The sequence below is a fragment of the Drosophila biarmipes genome, chromosome X (genome assembly GCF_025231255.1).
Source record: "Drosophila biarmipes strain raj3 chromosome X, RU_DBia_V1.1, whole genome shotgun sequence".
NCBI lineage: Eukaryota > Metazoa > Arthropoda > Insecta > Diptera > Drosophilidae > Drosophila > Drosophila biarmipes.
Genome location: NC_066611.1, coordinates 21780421 through 21800891, shown reverse-complemented (window position 1 = coordinate 21800891; position 20471 = coordinate 21780421). Strand labels below are relative to the sequence as shown.

The following is a 20471-nucleotide window of genomic DNA, read 5'->3' as shown; positions in this document are numbered from 1 at the left end:
TGGCTGGTGCACGGTGCCGGGTGCACTGCCCCCTTTGCATCCCTAACCCCTAACTGATGAATGGATAAACGGATGGACATAGGTGCTGCCTCGGATGGCAGAGATGCCAGAGATGCTTGGGATGCCTGGGATGCCAGGCACGGACTTCGACTCAAGCACGCACGGCGCATCAAGTGGATTTGGATTGACAAGCGTTGGCTTTATTGTCTCGTCGGCTAGAGCACCCCAGCAGTCCCCCTCGAAGAGCCGTTGCCATGGCTAGAAATTATTTAATGAATCTTTAATTTTAATGCCTTAATTAAGCCCTCAGTTGTGTGGTTCTCAGGTTGGTGCGACCTTGTCGGCGACCTTGGCTTCCTCCCACCTCTGCCCCTGGGTTACCACATCACAACGACGACGACGACGACGACGACGACGACGACGACGACGATGATGATGATGGGGCAAATGAGGGCTATGATGAGGCTTTTTCGGTTCGCCCTCGTCCGAAATGGTTTTATGCGAATGCGAATGCGTACGTACGTAAATAATTCACGCATTTTCCGCACTAAATAGTCGTTGACAAGCCAACTGCAGGGTGGATGGATAAACGGATGGAAGACTGCACCACCACCCATTATCCACCAGCCACCAGCCACCGTCCACCATCTACCATCCACCATCCACCTCCCGGGGGCAGCGGTCAAATGTGCTCACGTACGCGTAAAAAATACAAGACAAGAGCATCGGTGAATGGCTGTTGGTCAACTCGTATGGCTTCCTCTCCGCCCAGCTGTTGGCCCTGTGGCGTGTGTATCCCTTGTGCTTTTTATAAATGATAATCTCGACGACCCAGCCCAGCAGAGCCCAACCTGCGTGTGTTTTCCTACGGCTTATATTTAACGCACCGGGCTCGGAGCTGCAAACGCAGTGACATATATGGCTTGGTGTATATACAGACGGTCTGTGCGTATACGCAATTTGGTGAATTTAGGTCGCCCACTACCTCGGGAGCTGTCTCTGCCATTTTTCTACTCTAGCTTCTTTTTGCCGTCCCTGGCAGAGGGCATAATCGTAAGAATGTTTAGTTTATAACCAGGCTGCAGACGTTGCTGTGGGCTGTGGGCTGTGGGTAGTGGCCCGGTGCCAGGGGACAGGCAACATTAGCATAGTGGTGGCCAAGTCACTGGCAAGTGGCCTACCCATCTAGGTGGTGCCCCCGGAAGGGGAATAGACTGTGTTTGAACGGAATGAAATGGAATGGCATGAGGACTCGGCTGCAGTGGGCTATAAATTTCAATTGAAATAGGGCTTCAACTTGACTGTCAATTTGCCGGTAATCTCTTTGCGCCTCCAGGCTTCACTGGATTCCAATTTAATTCCAAACGAACTGGCAGGGAACAAGATACCGATCGCATAAATAACCAGAGTCTACTGCGCTCTGTCGATATACCAAAGGTATGCCTTGATTTCCCCTCGCTTCAAACGGGTTTACTTTATAAGAACCAACCCATAATAGTGGACAGTGGACTGACTGTCCAGTGGAAGAGGGCACTCGAAAAGTTTGACTGTCAGCGGGAGTGAGTGGTCCACTTGAGGAGTGGCCAAAGTTGGCCAAGCCGCACAACCACGCACAATCAAAAAAGTTGCTGCAGTTGCCACTTGACAAATAATACCAAACGGAAATGGGTCTAGGCACCGGGTTCGGATTCGGATTCGGATCCACATCCATGGGATTGCTTTGCTGTCCTGGCCGCACCTCGTGCCGAAGTGGCAACAAGGCGCCAGATTAACCGTTAATAACTGCAACCGGCTTGGGACCCCAGAGTTGCGAACTTTTTCCAAAACAAAGGCGGAAATGGGAGAAAAAAATTTGCATAACACCCGCAGCCGGAAACTTTTTGTGTTTCATGATTTCGTTTTACTTTTTCTCGGCTCTTTTTTTGTTTGGCTGCAAAGCAATTACAGTTACAGGCGCCGGTCAGCCCTTCTCCTGACCTCCGACCTCCCAGCCACCCTTTCTGCCCACTTTTGAACCCAAGTCGCCACCACAGTTGGAAAAAGTTTACTGTCAAACCATCGCGCACGTGTTAAAAAAAGTTTCCAATGACCTTTGGCGGCCTCCTCTTTCGAGCTCCTCCTTCCGCAGAGACGGAAGTCTTCCAAATTAAATAATGAGGCAGCTCATTGATGTTGAATTTAAATTTTCCGCAGACCTTCGGTTTTTTTTTTCTTGGAATACATTCTTGAAGATATATTATGAGGTAGCCAAAGGAAAGCCTGAAGATATAGAAGATAGATAAGTTAAAAAGCTACTCCGCTATGCACACTGTTATTATTATAAGAAGGATCGGGAAACCAGGGTAAAAAGTGAACATATTCTCGTATTCCATATTCCGTGTAAAGCCACATTAATAATGTATCCCCATTTGACAGTTCTGTTTCCGTAGCTCACATATGGCCAGGCCATGCCCCGGCTGATGAATGATGTATATTAACGCTGTGCATGTTCATGTAGCTGCGAATTTCCCACGGCTCATCTCTTGTTCTCAGCTCGCCCGAGTGGGTGGCCGGCTTAATTGGCTGCGCTTATTCCGCAACCTGGCAGCACGACCTTATTTATAAACGCCCAGCACTCTAATCCCTGGGAATTATGATGATGATAGTTTAATTAGCGGTTCCAGCTGCATCCCGAGAAGGGAGGGGCTGGTGCTCGGGCACGTGGCTGCCTTGTATGTATCAGTATCAATGGTTGGCCATCCACCGGCCATCGCCCATCATTAATCAGGCCACATAATGTGCTGGAATCTTCTCCGGTTACGTAAATGTAGCTGGACTCATGGGCCACTCAGAGGACCCTCGGCAGGGTGGAGTGAGCTCCTGTTGAACACAGCCAATAACATGTTGTAAACGTCAAGCGATGTGTTCTCACTTTTCCCACCCGGGCTGGCACAAAATTAAAAGGATGCGGCGCGAAGAGTCTCCGCAAGTGACAGACGTCAGCTGTTCCACCCTTCCCGCAGATATTAATTGATGTCCTGTCAACATGTTACCCGCATTCCATTGCGCGCGGTGGCAGGCAGAAGGGCGGCAGGGAGCACTCCTTTGTCTGCAGCCACACTAGCCACTTCGCGCTGCATCCCGCTCTACATCATTATAGTTTATTTGCTTATCGCGGCTGGACCAGACCAGTTGTGCCACCCACTTCGCCACCCAAACCAAACCAAACCAAAGACCTACAGCCGCCCCACCCACACAGGCTATGCAAATCATGTGTAAAAAACGAATTTCATGTGGGGGTGTCAGTTAGTCAGTCTCGCAGTCTGGCAGTCTGCCTTTGCTATTTGCCCAGCTGCCCCTCTCTCTTTCTGTCACATACAAATAGTCCATATAGCCCGTCTTTTTCCTCGGCTGAATTATGCATGAGGCCCAGTCGCACACCCAAACACGGCCATTGTCAATACGGCCTTGTAGGCACGTCTGTGTGCGTGACTCCCACTCACTTTCCATCTCACTCGCTCTATTCCCCACATATAGGCATGTAGCCTCGCACATCCTTATATTCGTTGGGATGTGTGTAGACGGCACGGACGGACTCTATCTTTCTATCAATTTTGCATACGCTTTTATCTCAAGAATTTGTATGGCTTTTCAGGTTAGGTTGGGTCGTGATACGGCTTTGGTGTCCTATTGCGGCACGTCCTCTCATCAGACCATCTTTTCATTGCTTATGTGGGATTCGGCTTAGGCACGATAAGAATGTGTCTAAATCCCCAGATAATCCCAAGAGTGGGTTGGGCAACAAAATGGGGTACTAGTACGAGTCCGGCAGGCGTGGGAACGCAAGGATCGCAAGGTTGGAGAAAATATGTTGGTGAGCGAAGATGAGGACTGGAAAATTGGAGAGCAGAGAGACTCTAAGGAGAAGCGAATGAGAATAGGGAGTATGTTCAACAAGAAGAGTTGGTGTTGTGACAGAAACCAGCGAGTAAGAGAATCGTGTGTAGAGTGTCAAGAGCGAGTAGGAGAAATGCGTGAATAGTGAGGAGCAACGGCTATAAGTGTAAGCAGCGAGTTAGAATAACAACGAATCGGGAAACGGGTTACAGTGTAAACAGCGAGTGAATGTGACGAGTGTATAGTGAAAACAGCGGAAAAAACGCAGCGGAAATGCAAAAATGCAACGAGTTCGAAAGACAAATAGCGAGTAGGGCAGGGCAAATCGCCCACACACCCCGAACGAAGCCTGTCTGTTTCACTCTGCGGACCCTTGGGGGCGTTTTCTTGATAGGTTGGACTTTTAAAGTTGACAAACTTTTACCGTCCCACAAGAAAACTTAAGTTAACTGCATCAGCTTAGTTTTTGGGCTGCACGAAGAGAAGAAGTGCTGATGACGCCGAGGGTCAGTGTCGAGCCATGAGGCCAACGTCGGACGTGAATTTGTAAGTTGTGTTTCATGAATTATGTGCTTGTTAACGAATTGTTGCCGTTAAAGAAAAACCTTCGGCCAGCACGTTGGGCAGTTTAAGAAGTCCATCCTCTCGCTTCGAAGGCAGCCATGCAGGAAGGTGGACAATTTGGACACTGAGGCTCCTTTGTCTGGTTTCTTTTTTTCGTATTTTTTCCCCTCGGGATCCCTGGATAGGGACGAGGATCTCTGGCGAGCACAATGAGACCGGCGAAGCGAGTGCATTCTATGCATTCTCAATAGAGCCTCAAGTGTCCCATACCCACAGCACACTGCTCCTCCCTCTCTGGCTTATGCTTATGGCTGTTGCACCACCATCATTATTGGGCCCTGGACCGCTCTGTGGCGGCACCACTTGAGAATTTTGTTTGAGTAGTTTCGAGAGGGGGAACGCAAACAAAATGCGATTGCGAATGCAAATGGAAAATGGAAAAGCCGCTGTCGTTGCCAACTTTTCCCCATCCGGACAATGGCTAAATGGAGGGCATTGAGCGCAGGTGTTGCACTTAGCATGTCCTTCAAGGACAACGCCTCGGCGTCGCCACCGCCATCGCCATCGGCATCGGCATCAAACAAGAGGCCTGCCAAGAAGAAGAACGCGCCTTATCACTGCCAAGTTCGGGGCCTCTCAAACACACTTTTCATTTCCTTGTCGCTGAGAAATAATGTGCAAGGGAAGAGGGTTTTTTTTTAATAAAAAAAGAGCTTGAAAATCAAAGTTAAACGCAGTCAATAATAGGGGAACTACAAATTCAAAACGGAAACTTTTAAGTTCTGCGAAATGTAGACCAACTTTAATAAACAAGGCAACAACTTCACGGATGGATTGAATCATAGCCAGTCAGACTGCGGGATTCTGATCAAATTGCGCGGCTTGTGGGGAATAAAAGAAGATGAAGATGAAACAACAAATCCCAATCATCTCCAGAGCCAGTCAACAAAGTGGGCAAACAGCGGGGAACGCGGAAGCGGGACTTGGTGGATGCAGTGGCAGCCACTTGAGTGCGTTTCAACAGCATTTTAGACTAATCCGCAAAGACAACAGTGCCGTCAGTCAGCTTATTGTTGCTCCTGTCGATGGCGATGGGGATGACGATGATGATGGCGATGGTGATGATGATTGTGCTGCATGCTGCTGTTGCACTTGGGCAAATGAAAATGCAGCTGCTTTTGGGCCCGGGGTTTATCACAAAAGCCAAAACAACAAAGCAGCCAAACAACAAAGCATGAAAGCGTTGAGCTTTCGGCTTTTGTGCATTCAATTGTTGTTCATCCGAGGAACCCGTGCCCTCCGGAGTGTGGAATCCCCGACTCTTGTGGACAGACAATTGTCATAATAATTCGCTGGAATAACTTTTGTAATTTAACACAACAACCATTGTCGTTGCCCGATTCAAATCCGATAATCTCTGCTGGACGGCACAGCGATTGCCTAATTCGCTAATTGGAGTTATGATACGACAATGAAATGGTATATATAGTTTATAATCTGGATTTAAACTCAGAGTTATGCGTGTAGGAGCAACGACGATATGTTTGAACAGCGAGTGAGTGTCACAAGTTGCGAAAAACGCAACGAGTCCCGAGGGCAGGTAGCGAGTTGGGCAGGGCGAATCGCCCACCATCTTTCCCTAATTCGCTAATTTGAGTTATGATATGATGACAAAATGGTATCCATACATAGTCTTTAATCTGGATTTGAACTTACCGTGACGAGCCTCCTCGCCCTCGGGCGCATGCTGTGTAATTGTATTGAGCTCCTCTTCCAAGTCGACGTGACAATCGGAAACGTCCCAGGAGAGGAAACCTGCAAGGAAACCAGGGGAAATTGTAAGGCATTAGTTACAAGAAGATTAGTAAGCGAAGTAAGAAGCCAGGATATGTTAAATACATTAAGGCCTTCTGACACTGAAGTGACCTCAAAATTCAATCCTAAATGGTTAACTTATAGTTAGTATGGGGAGTATAAGACAGATAACCGCTCTTCATTATGCACATGGAAATGCATTAGTTGGATAAACGATGGGATTAGTTTGAGAACTGGTGCTAGGATCATTCCGTTTGCCTTGGGGCCATTCATCACTCGCACATTAGTTCTGTGTAATTATGCACAACGTCTGCGAACGGTTGGCAATGCGCAGTTTTGATAAATGACCAAACAGGGGTGCTGGGGGTCAAAAGCAGGGGGTCAAGAGGGAGCTGTCGAGGTCGCATTACGCATACGCCACGATGGACTGAACCGAACTGAACTGGACGCACCCCGAACGCCTTTTCAAATTTGTGGGGCCTGCCGTGGTAGCTGTGTATTATGTCATTTAGTCAACAAATTAAGTCAGCAGTCCGACTTTCAACGTGAGCATTTGCAAATAAAGGGCCGAAACGACGTGGGCCGGGCTCCTCCATCACTTTCATGCTCCAGCCGGCTCTCCACATTTTCCATAGTTTTTCCATTTATGGGGATGCAGCATGCCATGAAGAGCTCAATGGGGAGATGGGGGCAGAGGCAGGGGCAGGGGCAGGGGCAGGTGTGTGCCGGTAAATTAATCAAATTACTTTCGGGGCACTCCGAAGCTCAGACTTTAAGCCCTATGTGACAGGTTCAAGGGGTCCCGAGCGGAAAAGGAGCCCCAGCATCAAGGGGCCCCTTTAATTTCCATGTCTTGCAGATCTGACAGATTGTAAATTATCCCTAAGCCCCTTGGAAAATTTAATGAACCCGCCGAAGAGCCCGGCATCGCAACGTTCTCGGGAATAACTTATTCAAACGATGCCTTAATGAGTGCTTAACTTTCATTTTTATGCCGCTGACGCCGCCAGGAGATGCAAATGAAGCGCTTTTCCGCGGGCAGAGTACAGCCGCTGCCATGCAATATCATTGAATGGCAGCTGGTTTCAGATCATCAGCCACGTGGCGATGGAGACGGAGATAGCCCAGGCCAAAGTCTAAGCCAGAAAAATATAACAATATTACCCTTTTGCCCGCTCACTGCGGCAATTTGCACAAATGGCTGGCAACAGCAACAAAGGCGGCTAAAAAAGCGAACTCGAGGCATAAAAATGTAAAATCTTAACACTTTTTCACCCAGCCCGCACACACGCTGCACACACTGTATATATATGGTGTAGTATAAAGCCAGATTCAGGCAGGATCAGGACATTGTGTGGGCAAACAAAAGGGAAAGCGAAGAATAAAGCAAAGGCAGAGGCGGCCGAGAAAAAGCAAAAAGGAGCAGACGACGGCAGTCAAAAGCGCCTACAGCGATTGCACAAAAATAATGAGGAAGAGCCCAGGATATGCGACGCCAGCATATACTATATATAGCTATATATAGTAAGGCTAAGGATATATGCGGTGGCACAGCGGTCCCTCCCTCCGAGCAATCATCGGGCGAATGAAGCCACTCAGACGGAGGCGAAAGACAGCGGCGGAAAGGCTACAGAAACCGAATCCTCAGCCGAATCCCCAACCGAAACCGAATCTCCACCCATTCCCAGCCAAGTCCAAGTCGGAGCCCCTTCCTTTGCCCTCGCCGTCGCTCATTTATTATTTGTGCGTTGATATCTGCGAGTGAGACTTCAATTTGCCCAGTGCCAGGGCCAGACTGACGGCCTATTTATTATTTATTCATATTTAATTTTTGGCTTAACCCCGCAGCTCCCTGTTGTTTAACCAACGGATAAAAAGGAGAACGGAAGTTGCCTGCCGTTGTTAAAATACGGTTTAATTATAACATTTTGTAAGACCAGTTCAGTAGTGGCGGATTCAAAATAAATCGCTGACTTAAGGATATTTTACATTAAGGGATCTTTTGCATTAGTTCAAGCTCAGCCTATCTGCAATGTCATCCTCTTACTCAGGGATCCCCAGTTTATGTGTTTATTTTAAAGGTGGTCTGAATTAACTAATCTATACATTTTAATATCAGCATTTTAAGAATTTAAAATCATACTTAATAGCTTTTTGAAATAAATACATTCAGTTATTGGAATTCAAAGCCAGTGTCATATACCCATGGGCATTATAAGTTGGCGGAGCAATGAATTATATAATTGAGTTATTGACTAGAAGGCTTACAGATGAACAATATTTTATGGTTCAGCTATTAGATTTTAAAGCCAGTGTCATATATCCTTGCACTATAAGTTGGAAGACCCATAAACTATACCTGGCCAATCTCATTTTTTCCGCATCCCCACACAAGGGCCGCGGGGCCTTTGATTCCGATTGCGATTCTGTGTCCGTTTCTGTTTCTGATTCCGATTCCCCCACCCATTATCCTGTGCACTCGCTGCGATTGAGCGCCCGACAGCCAGGTAATCGAATGCAGACGTGTCAGACAGACAGACACCTGTTTCCTGTGTCCGGGCTCCTCGATTCTCGGTTCTCGGTTCTCCATCCCCATGCCCATGCCCCCCGTAACACATCCTCTGAAGCCCTGGAGCACCGAAGCCCTGGAACCCCTCGAGCCCCTCGAGCCCCGCCCCAGGCAACCCACTGCGACACCTATGTGTTCCTGCTCGTGACGCCGCTTCCGCCTGCCATGGATGATTACTGATAGGCGCCCGTGGGTCCCTGCCGCCCCCCCTCTTGTTGCCAGCAAATAGTTGCATAATTCTACGCGCCCCCTAAAAGCCACTCTGCTACATGGGCGGCGCAGAGCAGGGCAGGGCGGGGAGCAGTGTTGATTTTGATGTAGCTAAAAAGCCACTTGGCGTTGTTCGTCTGCTCGTTCGTTGTTGCCAGGCCCTTGAAGCCAGAAAAGCGCGTTGAAAAAGTTTGCATAGCCAAATGAATGCGCTTCTGCCACAGCCATCGCCATCCAACCGCCCAAACAACCCCCTTAGATTCAGAAAAAGAGCGGCAGAAAGTGCAACTGTTTTTGAGGGGGGCAGGATGGCGCAAAAGGGGCTAAATGTTTGGAAATGCATAAATAAACACATTAAAAAGAAATTAAACACTTGCACCCATTAATTGCGTATTGAGTCAAGTGGATGGCAAAGAAGAACAAGCTCGAGATGAAGATGAATCTCGAGGAGGAGGAGGAGGAGGAGCAGGAGGAGGAGCAGGAGCAGGAGCAGGACGAACTGCTGAAGGACAGGCAGCCAAGTGGGTGAATAGGGGGGAGGCGGTTATCCCCCAGTTGGGCGAAAAATAGAAAGCAGAGAGGCAATAACAATTAAAGCGAATCGAAAGTAAAGTAAACGGGGCGCAGCGAATAACTGGCTCCTCGGATCGCATCGGAGTCCTTTGTTGTGACAGGTCCTGGACGAGGACGAGGATGGGCTTGGGGATGAGGACGTGGCTGAGGGCCAGAAAGGAGGACACCAAAAGCGAAAACAATGCTGCGCCTGATTGCCCAGTGCCGATAAGGCCGCTTGATGAGCCAAGACACACGGACAAGGACATCGGACATCCGACATCGAACATCGAACACGTTGTTGATGTTATTGCGCACCCAGCGATATGTACATCCCGATAAGGATGGTAATTAATTGGAATTCGAGCTCGAGGGAGGTCGATAAAACACCATCAAAAGGATGCTTTAGGTGTGGCATTAAAATGAATGTTGAAAGTACAAGTTATACCCTGGTCGTGCTTTAAGTCTCAAATATTTTCTATGCGATATACGAAATGCGATGTACCACTTTAGAGATCGATTAAAATCCTATGAAGGATCCTTAAAGTATGGTATTCAAAAACCAGTTGAAAGTAACAATTATAGACTTATTTAATGTCCTAAACATCATCGTTATGATATACCAGTAACGATTTATCACTTTCAAAGATCGGATAGGATAGCTTGATATTCTGAAAATAATCTGAAGTGTCACGAGATACCTCGTGGTATCTGTTTTTGAACAATTTAAATCTTTTGATCTCCTTACGTTTTGTTCGCTTTAAAGATCGATGATCAGTGCGAACCATTCACTTTCAGCATAACAAGACTTATCCGAATATCTTTCTGGAAACGGAATTCAATCTACCAGGTGATTACTGCCTAGTTCTAGTACCTTTTTTAGAACAAGAAATCAGAGATAGCTTCGGCGAATTGCGTCATATCGGGACATGCGTCATTATCTAATGGCTCCTGTCCCAACGCCCAAAATCTCCCATCGCCTCCACTGCTGAGTCATGACCAACTTTGGTTGCTCCTGGTGTCCTGTCCCTGCTCCTCCTCCCCGATCCTGGCTAGCTGGCTGGTGTCTGGCTGGCACACATGACGAATGCGCAATATATTTTGAAGTGCTGTGTTCCCCTAATGGCTAATCAATGTTTATAGGCCACCGCTAGGCTACAGAACAGCGGACAACAATAAACGGGAACTGGTGTGTGCAAACGAGGCCAATGATTGGACAGCGTTTTTGGTTTTTGGCCAAGAGACCAAGACCAGAATGGGCCAGAAGCACAGCCCCGAATGTATGAGATACAAATGCGCAAATTCGTTGGGCGGTCGGTGAGACTCGGAGCAGGATTGGTGAGGTGGGAAGAACTAACCAATTTTGCGAAGAGAAGCCGGGTATGTGGCATATAAATATTGCAGTAGCTGACAAAGGCCACAAGAATGTACCACTCTGTGTGTGTGCGGATGGGATTGGGATGGGCACTGGGGATGCAGGATGAGGATGAGGATGTGCGAGCGAGTTTCGCATAATTTATGTCACTTTATCGATTCGCCCGATACAGGAGCACACACTATGTATGAACCCGGGGGGATGGGAGGGTGGCAGCGGCGATTTTTGCAGCGACGGCGAGTGAACTCTTTTAACATTTTATAGCCCTGCATAAATTGCTCATAAATGTTTTCCTGCCACGTGCGGTTGCAACATTTCGGGGGCAGCGTTAGTGGGCTGTAACCTGCCATCTACCCGAAAATGAATCCGAAAATTCTATTATCTCTGCGTGGGGGAGATGGAGATGGAGATGTAGATGGCGATGGTCGATGGGATATGGGAGATGGTGGAGATGGCTCTTCTACTGAATTTTCATTGCTCGAATTTCACCTTCCACCCGCTGCGCCCCAGGGTCATTCGTTCCTCTATCCTGGTTCCTGTCCCTCCCGCTGTTGGAGATTTCTGACTGCTTCTGACAGAAAATCCAAAACGAACGAAAAGGACAGCTAACTGCCGGGAATATACCCTAACAAACCCTTACCACTTACTAAAAACTATCTACCATAGTAGGAAATGCATTTACTGTTGAGATTTTCTACAAAGAGTGTAGATACAGTGCAATAAAAATCATACAAATAAGGGATTTCTGTGAAAAAACCTCCGAATAAGTCAAATCAGTTCCTAAAATGTTGAGAACAAATTTACTCGAGCTTGAATCCCACAGGCATTACATCAAAAGTCAACAGTGTTTCCTGCCAAGGATAATACATTTTAAAGGATAATACATTAAGTCCTTGTCCAACTACAAAACTCCCTGCCAGGGTATTAAAATGAATGCGAGGGGGAAACTCCGGGCAGTTCACAGTTCGCATTGCAATCCGATTGTAGGATTCATTCTCGCTGGGGAGAGTTCTCCGCCCAAGGCACCACCCTACCAGCCTCTCGTTCCCCATAAATCACAACACTTTGCACACCGAGGAAGAGGTGGTTTTCGGGTTTCCCGGGGAGGTGGAATGCCATAGTATGGTGTGGTATGATATCGTATGGCAGGGACAATCCCTTCACTCCATATCGCACTGCATCTCCTGCCACATGTCACGGCTGCCAGCCCTGCCCCCCTATAGCTGCCTGGGTCACCTCAGTTTGTTTATATTTCTTCGATTTTACTGCCTACAGAAGGAGGAGCAAATAGAAGCGAAAACTAGAGCCAAAAAAGGAAGCATTTCTGACACAGACTTGCGCCTGTCACAATGACTGCACACGGGTCTGCGGGTGTGTGTGCGCCTGCTTTCCCCGTAAAACAAAGAGAAAACCAAAAAAAGGAAATCATTTTCCACTGCAACTGCAGCATTTTCCGCGACTAACTATAAATAAATTTGCATTTGTCCGCGAGCCGCGCGAATACAAGATTTTTGCGTATGACAGGCGGGAATAAACGCGACCCGCGAATCCCTCGGATTTCAAGTTTACTGAAGAAGACTAAAAATAATTCATCTGGCAGATACTCCCGAGGTCTTTTGTGCATCTTCCATGTGCTTGCTTTGAACTCGCAGCGAGCCGGGTATTTCTGGTTAAAGTTGTGGCATGTGCAAGTCTTTGATCATCAGATTCTCCTTTAAAAGTTATATGTAACCTTCGGTAAGCTACTTGATTTTTTGGTAAAAAGGTGACCCCAACCTGCAGCCGTAACTTGGCAAAATGCGAGATCTAAGTGGCATATCTCTAAAAGTTTTTGTGACTATTGTTATTTTGCAATTTCTTTAACCAAATTTGATATGACAAAAGGCAGTGAGTACCTAATGATGTCCTAAATAAAGGGTTTCCAGAAAGATGACCCTGATGAGTGTCCTCTAATAGCCACTCTCTCATATTACATGCTCAATGGCCAAGGGATTCATATGGCTTTTGTGGCAATTAACCTGATGTTGTCCTGTGAAAGGAACTCCTACTTTAAACTAGGTAAAGTCCCACATCTTCTAGCTCCTCTCGGATGAGGTATGTACCGTGTACATATAATCATAGCCTGCCCTCTACTTTAATTCAATTTGCACGTTGCAACTTTTGTAATTGCGCTTCGGAAATGCAACTGTAGCTCATGCTAATTGCGCTGCACACCTGTGGGTGTGCGGGAGCTTTGGGTGCTTTGGGTGCTAGGTACTTGGCTGCCACGCCCGCTGCAATGCAACGCCCCTCGCCATGCCGCTCTTAATTGTTTGTCACTAATTGCATAATTGCAAATATCTCCCAACATGCTCGTCGGGCTTATCCCTTAATGCCATCAAAAAGCCAATAATGAGGGCGATCCCTCAGCGGAGGATGAATTGCAGATATTGATTGCGGATTGAATGCCACTTAAATCCTCCCGTCCTAGCGGAAATTCATAAGCACTCATTTATTGATGGCCAACACTCACGCGCACACATTCAATATTCGGCACTTGATGCGAACAACTAATGAAGCGGAAAAATCAAATATTTGCTCAATTCGCTGGCAAAACAAAAGAGATACATTCTGATACATGTTATTTATTCATCTAACCGATTTCGGGCCTCAACAGGATTCTGGAATGTGAAAGTCGAATCTCCAATTTGCCGAGTTACTTGCCCAAATCAAAGACTTTGTTTACCGGCAGGCAAGTGATATCCTGGTTGTATGGCAAGGTAAATCAAATCAAGGCTGGAGCACTTTTTCAGGGAAGTGGAGAAGGGACATGCACTTGTAATCAAATATTTACATCGACTCCACTTCTCGGCAGGAAAAGAAGTGAAGTGCTCCACTCTCCCAGTGAGCTTCGGGTTCCGATTCTGTAACCCCATCCCTTCCTCCGGCTGAGGTGAACAATGGTCCACCGACTGTGCACCGCAGATACAAGATGCACAGTTGTGCGCCTTTTATGTGCTCGTGTTGAGCTCGACCATTATGGATTTCCAATTTCATGGCTGACTAGTGCATGCTGCAAAACAGCAAATGTCAAGAGCCCGTAAATACGGGCCACACGGGTTCCACACCTAGCACCTACCTACCGTCATATCTCTGCCCCCGCACAGCGGACAGCCATGTGGGTTCCGAGTCTTATCTGCCACGCCCACGCCCACGGCCAAAGACGAGGCGTTTGCCGAGAGGCAATAAAAAGCGTTTGAAACGCCTTTTTGAGTCTGAGGTGATGCCAGATTGAATCGAAATGAATTTGTATTGAGCGAACGTAGGGCAATTGAATCTAGTTGTGGCCCAGGGGCGAGCAGGCGGGCAGGCGGGAGGGGAGCACGCTAATGCGGGCACGAAAAGGTAAAAAGTCAGCCCAGGGAAAGGGAGAGGAGGGGCAGGGGAGGAGGACGCCTCAAATGCAATTTGTCAACGATTTTTCGCAATTTTCCCGGGCAAGGCGACAAATTGGATCCAAGCACACCCACACACATGCTTGGGGGGGGTGGAAAACCTGGAAGCGGAAAATGCAGGGGAAAGGCCAAGGAGAAATGAGGAGCGAGCTCTTTTCGTGATCAACATTTCATCATGCATTGACAGACGGGAAATTGAAAATTTCAAGCGTTCTCCACAGCTGTCGATATGGATATCTTTTATGCCCATTCATAGCCTATCCTTCCAAAAATGTAGACATGAGTAACATCTCGAGCAGCATCTTTAGGATACTTCATTAGCGCCTTAACCTAGTATCTTCACATTACCCAAAGATACCTCCCAAGCCCATTTACACCTACTTTTTCAACCTATTATTTAACCTACTATTTAACCAAAGATGCCTTTTCCACAACCACTGTGCCCTCATTCCAGCATCCTGCGCCAAGAACATGCTCAACTTTGGCCACAAGAACTTTAATTGCGATTAAGTGAAAATGAAAATGCATTTTCCGAGTCAATCTCAACTTTGGCACGCTCAATTAATGCCCAAGCCAATCAATAAGCCAGCGCTGCGGATTGGATGGATTATGTTCCTCGGTGGCGCGCGAGAGCCATAAATAAATAAAATAGAACTTTGCATGGGGAAAAGAGCGGAAAACAATGTGGGCGGTGGGCTAAATAAATAAATAGGGGTGGCGGCGTGTACACAGCACGAATAAATCAGATTGCGGGGGCGGGGTGCTAAGCTAAATTGCTGCAATCCAAGCCGCCTTAGCCTAGGCGAAGGTGTTTGGGAAAACAATATTTTAAGCCCGGCAATAAGGGGAGAGAAAGGGAGATTACTTTGGCTATTTTGCAGAGCCCTCTCCGCCGCATTTGCCATCATTATTCAGAGAAAATATTAGAGACTCAAGGATTCACGCAGCTTCACAGATCTATTAGTGCCCCTTGGACCATTAAAGAGTTTCGAGAACCGATTCAAAGTCAGGGTCCGCAGTGCCTTGTCCCCCAGCATCTGAACATCTAAACATCTGAACAAGTGACTGTGGGATATGGGATGCGAGTGTCACCAGCTGCACTTGGCAAGCGACCAACAAATCACTTGATGACTGCGACTGGGGACTGGGCTGGGGATGCTGGGGAGGATTGCCTGCGAACGATGACGATGATTATGAGGCTGTGGAGGGGGCAAGAATGATGCAAGAAGCTTTTTAATTTCGCAAATGCGCCAAACTAAAATTGCAGCAGTCACAGCATGAAAATGGCCAGCCGAAGCCACCACAACCCGCCTCCGAACCAATCTCCTCCAGCGCCACCCTCCTCCATCTTTTGGGCTGCCCCACGGACACGGGCAGCAGCTGCCATAAAATTACGAAATATGTGTGTGCATAAAAAGGTTGAGGTATCAAAATTGCAATTTTATGCGGCGGCAACTGGCAGAAATGTATCTGCCAGATACTTGTTATTATGCAAAGCGAATTTATGGCCCCTCTGATTGAATTCCATTACTTTATACTCCCCGACTCCAGCCCATCTGCATCGACATTTTCATATTTCCAGCTGCTCCAACTTCGATTTCTCCCAGCAAAGTTTGCCGGCGGCAGATGGAAATTTATGGGAACAATGTCAGTTGACAATTAATTACGCCTCGTGTACGTAAGTCCAAGAACAGCCAAGGGTCCCGAGCTAAGAACTAGGTGTTTCAACTTCTTTAATTGATTTGTGTGTTTCCCCTGGGCAAAAAGCGAGTAATTGTGGCCCGGCTTTGAAACAGGTTACTCGTAGAGAAATAGGTTACACTAGATTCGTCGGAAAGTATGTAACAGGTAGAAGAAGCGCTTCCGATCCCATAAAGTATATATATTCTTGATCAGGATCACTAGCCGAGTCGATCTAGCCATGTCCGTCTGTCTCTCTGTCCGTATAAACGCTGATATCTCGGAAACTGTAAGCGCTAGAACAGACTTGGCATGCAGATTCCTGGGCTTCCTGCGCAGCGGCCACTCTAACGCCCACATTCCGCAAAAATCTGTAGCGCCTACAGTTTTTATAATTTTTTTGCATTTTTTTAATTTTTAGTATTGGGCTTCATAAAACGCCCAAAAAAATACGTATTTTCATCGAAAAATTGCAAAATGGGGCCAGAATAAGGAGTGTCGTACCTCGATGAGCTCGTATTTAAATTTCCAATCGATTGGCATTTTAATCTCACAACTTAAATTTTTGAACATTTAAAAAAAAAATCTCCCCTACGAAAAATCTGAAAATTGGTCAAAAAATACATTTCCCGAAAAGTGATGAGGATCGTTAGCCTGGGCTTTTAGCTGCCCAAAGCAGTCTTCCTTTTTGTTGTACGGTTGGTTTGACTTAATTACAAGAAAAATTGGTTTAAAAAACGTATTTTTCGTCAAAGAATTAAACGCCCCATTTGTGCCCAAAAAGGGTCGGTGTTTTGTTCGCCGAATAGGGAAATGAGGCCAGAATAAGGAGTGTCATACCTCGTTGAGCTCGTAGTTAAATTTCCAATCCACTGGCATTTGAATCTCAAAACTTAATTTTTTCAACATTTAAAAAAAAAAAAAATCTTTCAAAAAATCAGAAAATTGGTCAAAAAATAAACTTTTCGAAAAGTGTTGGGGATCGTAAGCCTGGGTTTTTAGCTGCTCAAAACAGTCGGACTTTTTTTTGTGCGCCACCATTTGACTGAATAACGCCAGAAAACCGGATAAGGAAATGGTATTTTTCGTCAACAAATGATATTTCCTATTTTTGCAGTAGTTTGGTCGAACTCAGGCCAATTCGAGCAATAACATCATAAACGAAATCTGGGATTTAACTTATCAAAACAGATATGACCCTTCAATCTAACTCAATCTCAATCTCGTGAACCTGGGATGTTTCAGCTTTCAGTCCCCATATCCACGGTCTATCCCGCTATGCCCAATCCTCGCCAGGCCGGCCCAACTCAAACAAATGAGTTCAAATCAATCAGAAACTCAAATAGAACTCGCTGGGAGTGCACTCCCGAATGAAATTAGCAGAAAGTCTGGCGGAGTATTTGGTCGGGAAGGAGTGAATCACGTAGTGCTTCCGTTTGACCGACTTTTGTTGGACTTCCGGAGTTCTGTTGGAGTTGCCGGGGCAAACATTTACATACAGGCCTCCTGCTCCGCTGACTGGAGGCGGAGGAGGATCTGGCTGGGGATGGAGGTGAGGACGAGGACGAGGACCAGTGCAATATTCAAAATGGCGCCACATTAATTTGTGCCAGGCTCAGCAGGAGCGGAAAATGGAAAATGGGGAGTGGAGGGCAGAGAACGGAAGGCTGCGGAGGCCGGGGCCGAGATTGCCAATTAATTTTCATGATTTTCACGTCGTCGACACTCCGAGCCTCAATGAGCGAGCGTAAGTGAGTGTGAGTGGGCCGAAGATGTGCACAAGTCGGCAGTTTGCGACTAAGTCGGATTCGGAGTTTCCAGTATCCCGTTCTCAGCTTTCCCAGCGCTTTTCCTTCTTATTTTGTGCTTGCGAGGGTCGTAAAACCATTTTTGCGCCATGAGAACGACGGAACGTTAATCAAAATGAAAGGCTTTAGTTACGTGAGTGTATACACACGAATCTCCTCCCCTTCCTGCATTTTTTTACCCGTCTGGCCAGCGGTATGGCCAGCATTACCAACATCCCAGCGCCCAAGTAGTTACTAGTGCTGCGTCTTGTTCGTGTGCCAATTGCATTAGCCGAATTGTATTTCACTTTAAATGTAACGAGATAAGCAATTTTTATAGCTCACCATGCCCAGGGAGCGGCCCATTTTGCAGTCCAACTTTTCGCCTTCCATTTGCAGTTGTAGGCAAAATGTCTGCCAGTGGGGTACAACATTTCTGCCACAAAATCCCACATGTGCAGCTGCAGCAGGGTATACTCCTACCTTGATGGCCAGACAAATGTAGTTCGATCATTTCAAATTCAAAAAGGTGCCAATTCAAAAGATTTATGGCCATTTTGTTCCCGAAGATACTCGCTATAAATCATCGATACACCTTACTAGGGTATCTCCAAGTCGAATTCGATAGCTGCTCCTGCATTTCACCTTCCTCGAAGCCCACCTTTTGCCAAGAAATCGCCAGGAAACTCTATGCCCACACATGAGGCTGAATTTACTTAAGTTTGCAAACACACACTTCACTACATATACACTACATCTACCTTATATAGTACACGCTGCAGAGTGGCATGGGGATCGAGGGGTTACGGGAACACCATTTTCTTTATGGCATTGCCAAGGCAGTTGAGAAAATTCATGAAATTGCCGCTCGGAAATGGCTTTTATTTTCTTCGTTCTTCGTTCTTCGCCAAAACTTTGAGCCAAAAAGTGTTTTGGGATCAGATGGGGCATTGATAGCTGGATGGTGGGCGGTGGGCGGTGGGCTTATCCTGACATCCCCGCCTTACCCCAAAGAGCTTTCCAGCTCATGAATTTCGCATTGGACATTTCAATTTGTGGTCAAGTGGTCTGCGGCTGGGACATTGCGATTGGGCCATCAAGAAGCAGTTAGCAGCTAATTAGCACACGTCCCGGCCAAATCCCCTGGCAAACTCTTTCCGGGCCAAAGGTCAGCGCATCGGAGCTGCGGCTACCAAAGCTTTCGGCCATCTCTTCCAAACCTTCGACCCCATATCCTGGCCACTGGGCTTCGCTCTGCATTTGCTCATTAGAATAATGACAAATTAAATTGCAAATTTAACGACGCGCTCATCACGAAACTCAAACTGAAACGGAGACGACCTGGCCTAACGAAAACTAATTAAAGTGAAACGAACGTAACATGAGCTCGGCCAAAAACCAAGCGGGCAGAGGTCAGGGGGGCCTGGCTTTCGTTTGGGCGTGGTCTGCGGCTGACCACGGGTGCGTCGCATGATCTGTCCCCCTGCGAAAGTGTGTGAGTGGCCTCCAATGCACTTCAAAGCAATTAATTTGCAATAAAAGCATTTTTAATGTCCCCCTGCCGCTGTCTGCCCGTGTGTGTGTGGGTCTGTCTGTGTGCTGATTGATGACGCAAGTGTGGCACGGTCCACCGTCCACTGTCCATCGTCCACCGTCCATCGTCCACCACCAACGAAAACCCCACCTCAACGCCCTTTTCCGTACGTTTCTGCTACTCAAAATCGATTATCGCGCATACGCCGCATTGGCCTCTGCTGAAAGTGCGGGTTAGCCTCAAGAAATGCGATAGACTCGCCAAAAATTGAAACTGCTTCGCAGATCCTAAGATTTACTTTGAGGCCCTTAAAAGAATTTCCCATGGTATGGATTTCCAAAAACCATTTAACCCCTTAAATGATGCTTGTGTATATACTGGGAATGGGACTCCTTAAACATTTTTATCTGATTTGCATAGCCAAGAGCCTGAAGGAATCTGTCGTCTTTCTTTAATATATTATTTACCATAAACCCAATTAACTAGGGTAAAAACTCCATATGTTTTAGCAAATAACCATTTGTGTGCTACTGTTCGTGTGTCGGCAGAGCGGCGGCAGTTTAAAAAGTCCCGTGCTGACTATACTCGTATTATGTATCTAAAGCTTTTTCGACCGCTTTCTTGGCCACGCACCCTCACTGGGTCCCATTCAAGTGGCTTATGAAGAGTACCCGGCAAAAGCCCTTCTTTTTCCACCTGTAATCCACGTACTCGAACAGAACCCAGGCAGACAGCCGGGCCATGTTGAATCTTTTTTGGGATCGACTGGTACTGGTTTAGAAGGCTGTCAGCAGTTTGTTTGGCCCAAGCCACTTTCCTGGCAGCGAGTGCAGCAGAAACTGCTGTCATTGCATTGTCAGCGCTACTTTGTTGGCCCAGCGAACGTGTCCAGTTTTCGGATGGCAAGAGCGTCACGTAGCAAGTTCCTGGCCAGAAGGAGTCTCCTGTCGCCGGCGGCATCCTGTGTCCTGCATCGCCCAGCTGTCATATGCCGGCCCCATTGACACGCAATCGCAAAGTTCACTCCCCCGGGAGCCTTCGCCCCGGTGGACTGTCTAAAAATATCAACAAAATC

General features: G+C 47.1%; 1 protein-coding gene across 6 annotated transcripts in view; it reads right to left on the bottom strand.

Annotated features, from left to right (window-relative positions):
- The window catches only part of LOC108023190 (microtubule-associated protein futsch), a 61550-nt gene that overhangs the window by 20229 nt on the left and 20850 nt on the right, over positions 1–20471 (bottom strand). For all 6 annotated transcript variants that reach the window (XR_007766009.1, XM_017092437.3, XM_017092434.3 and 3 more), the window contains exon 3: positions 6157–6255. Coding sequence is in view for 5 of the 6 variants with exons in the window: in XM_017092437.3 (XP_016947926.3) it covers positions 6157–6255 (99 nt within the window). In the remaining variant the exon portion in view is untranslated. The remainder of the gene's footprint in view (positions 1–6156; positions 6256–20471) is intronic.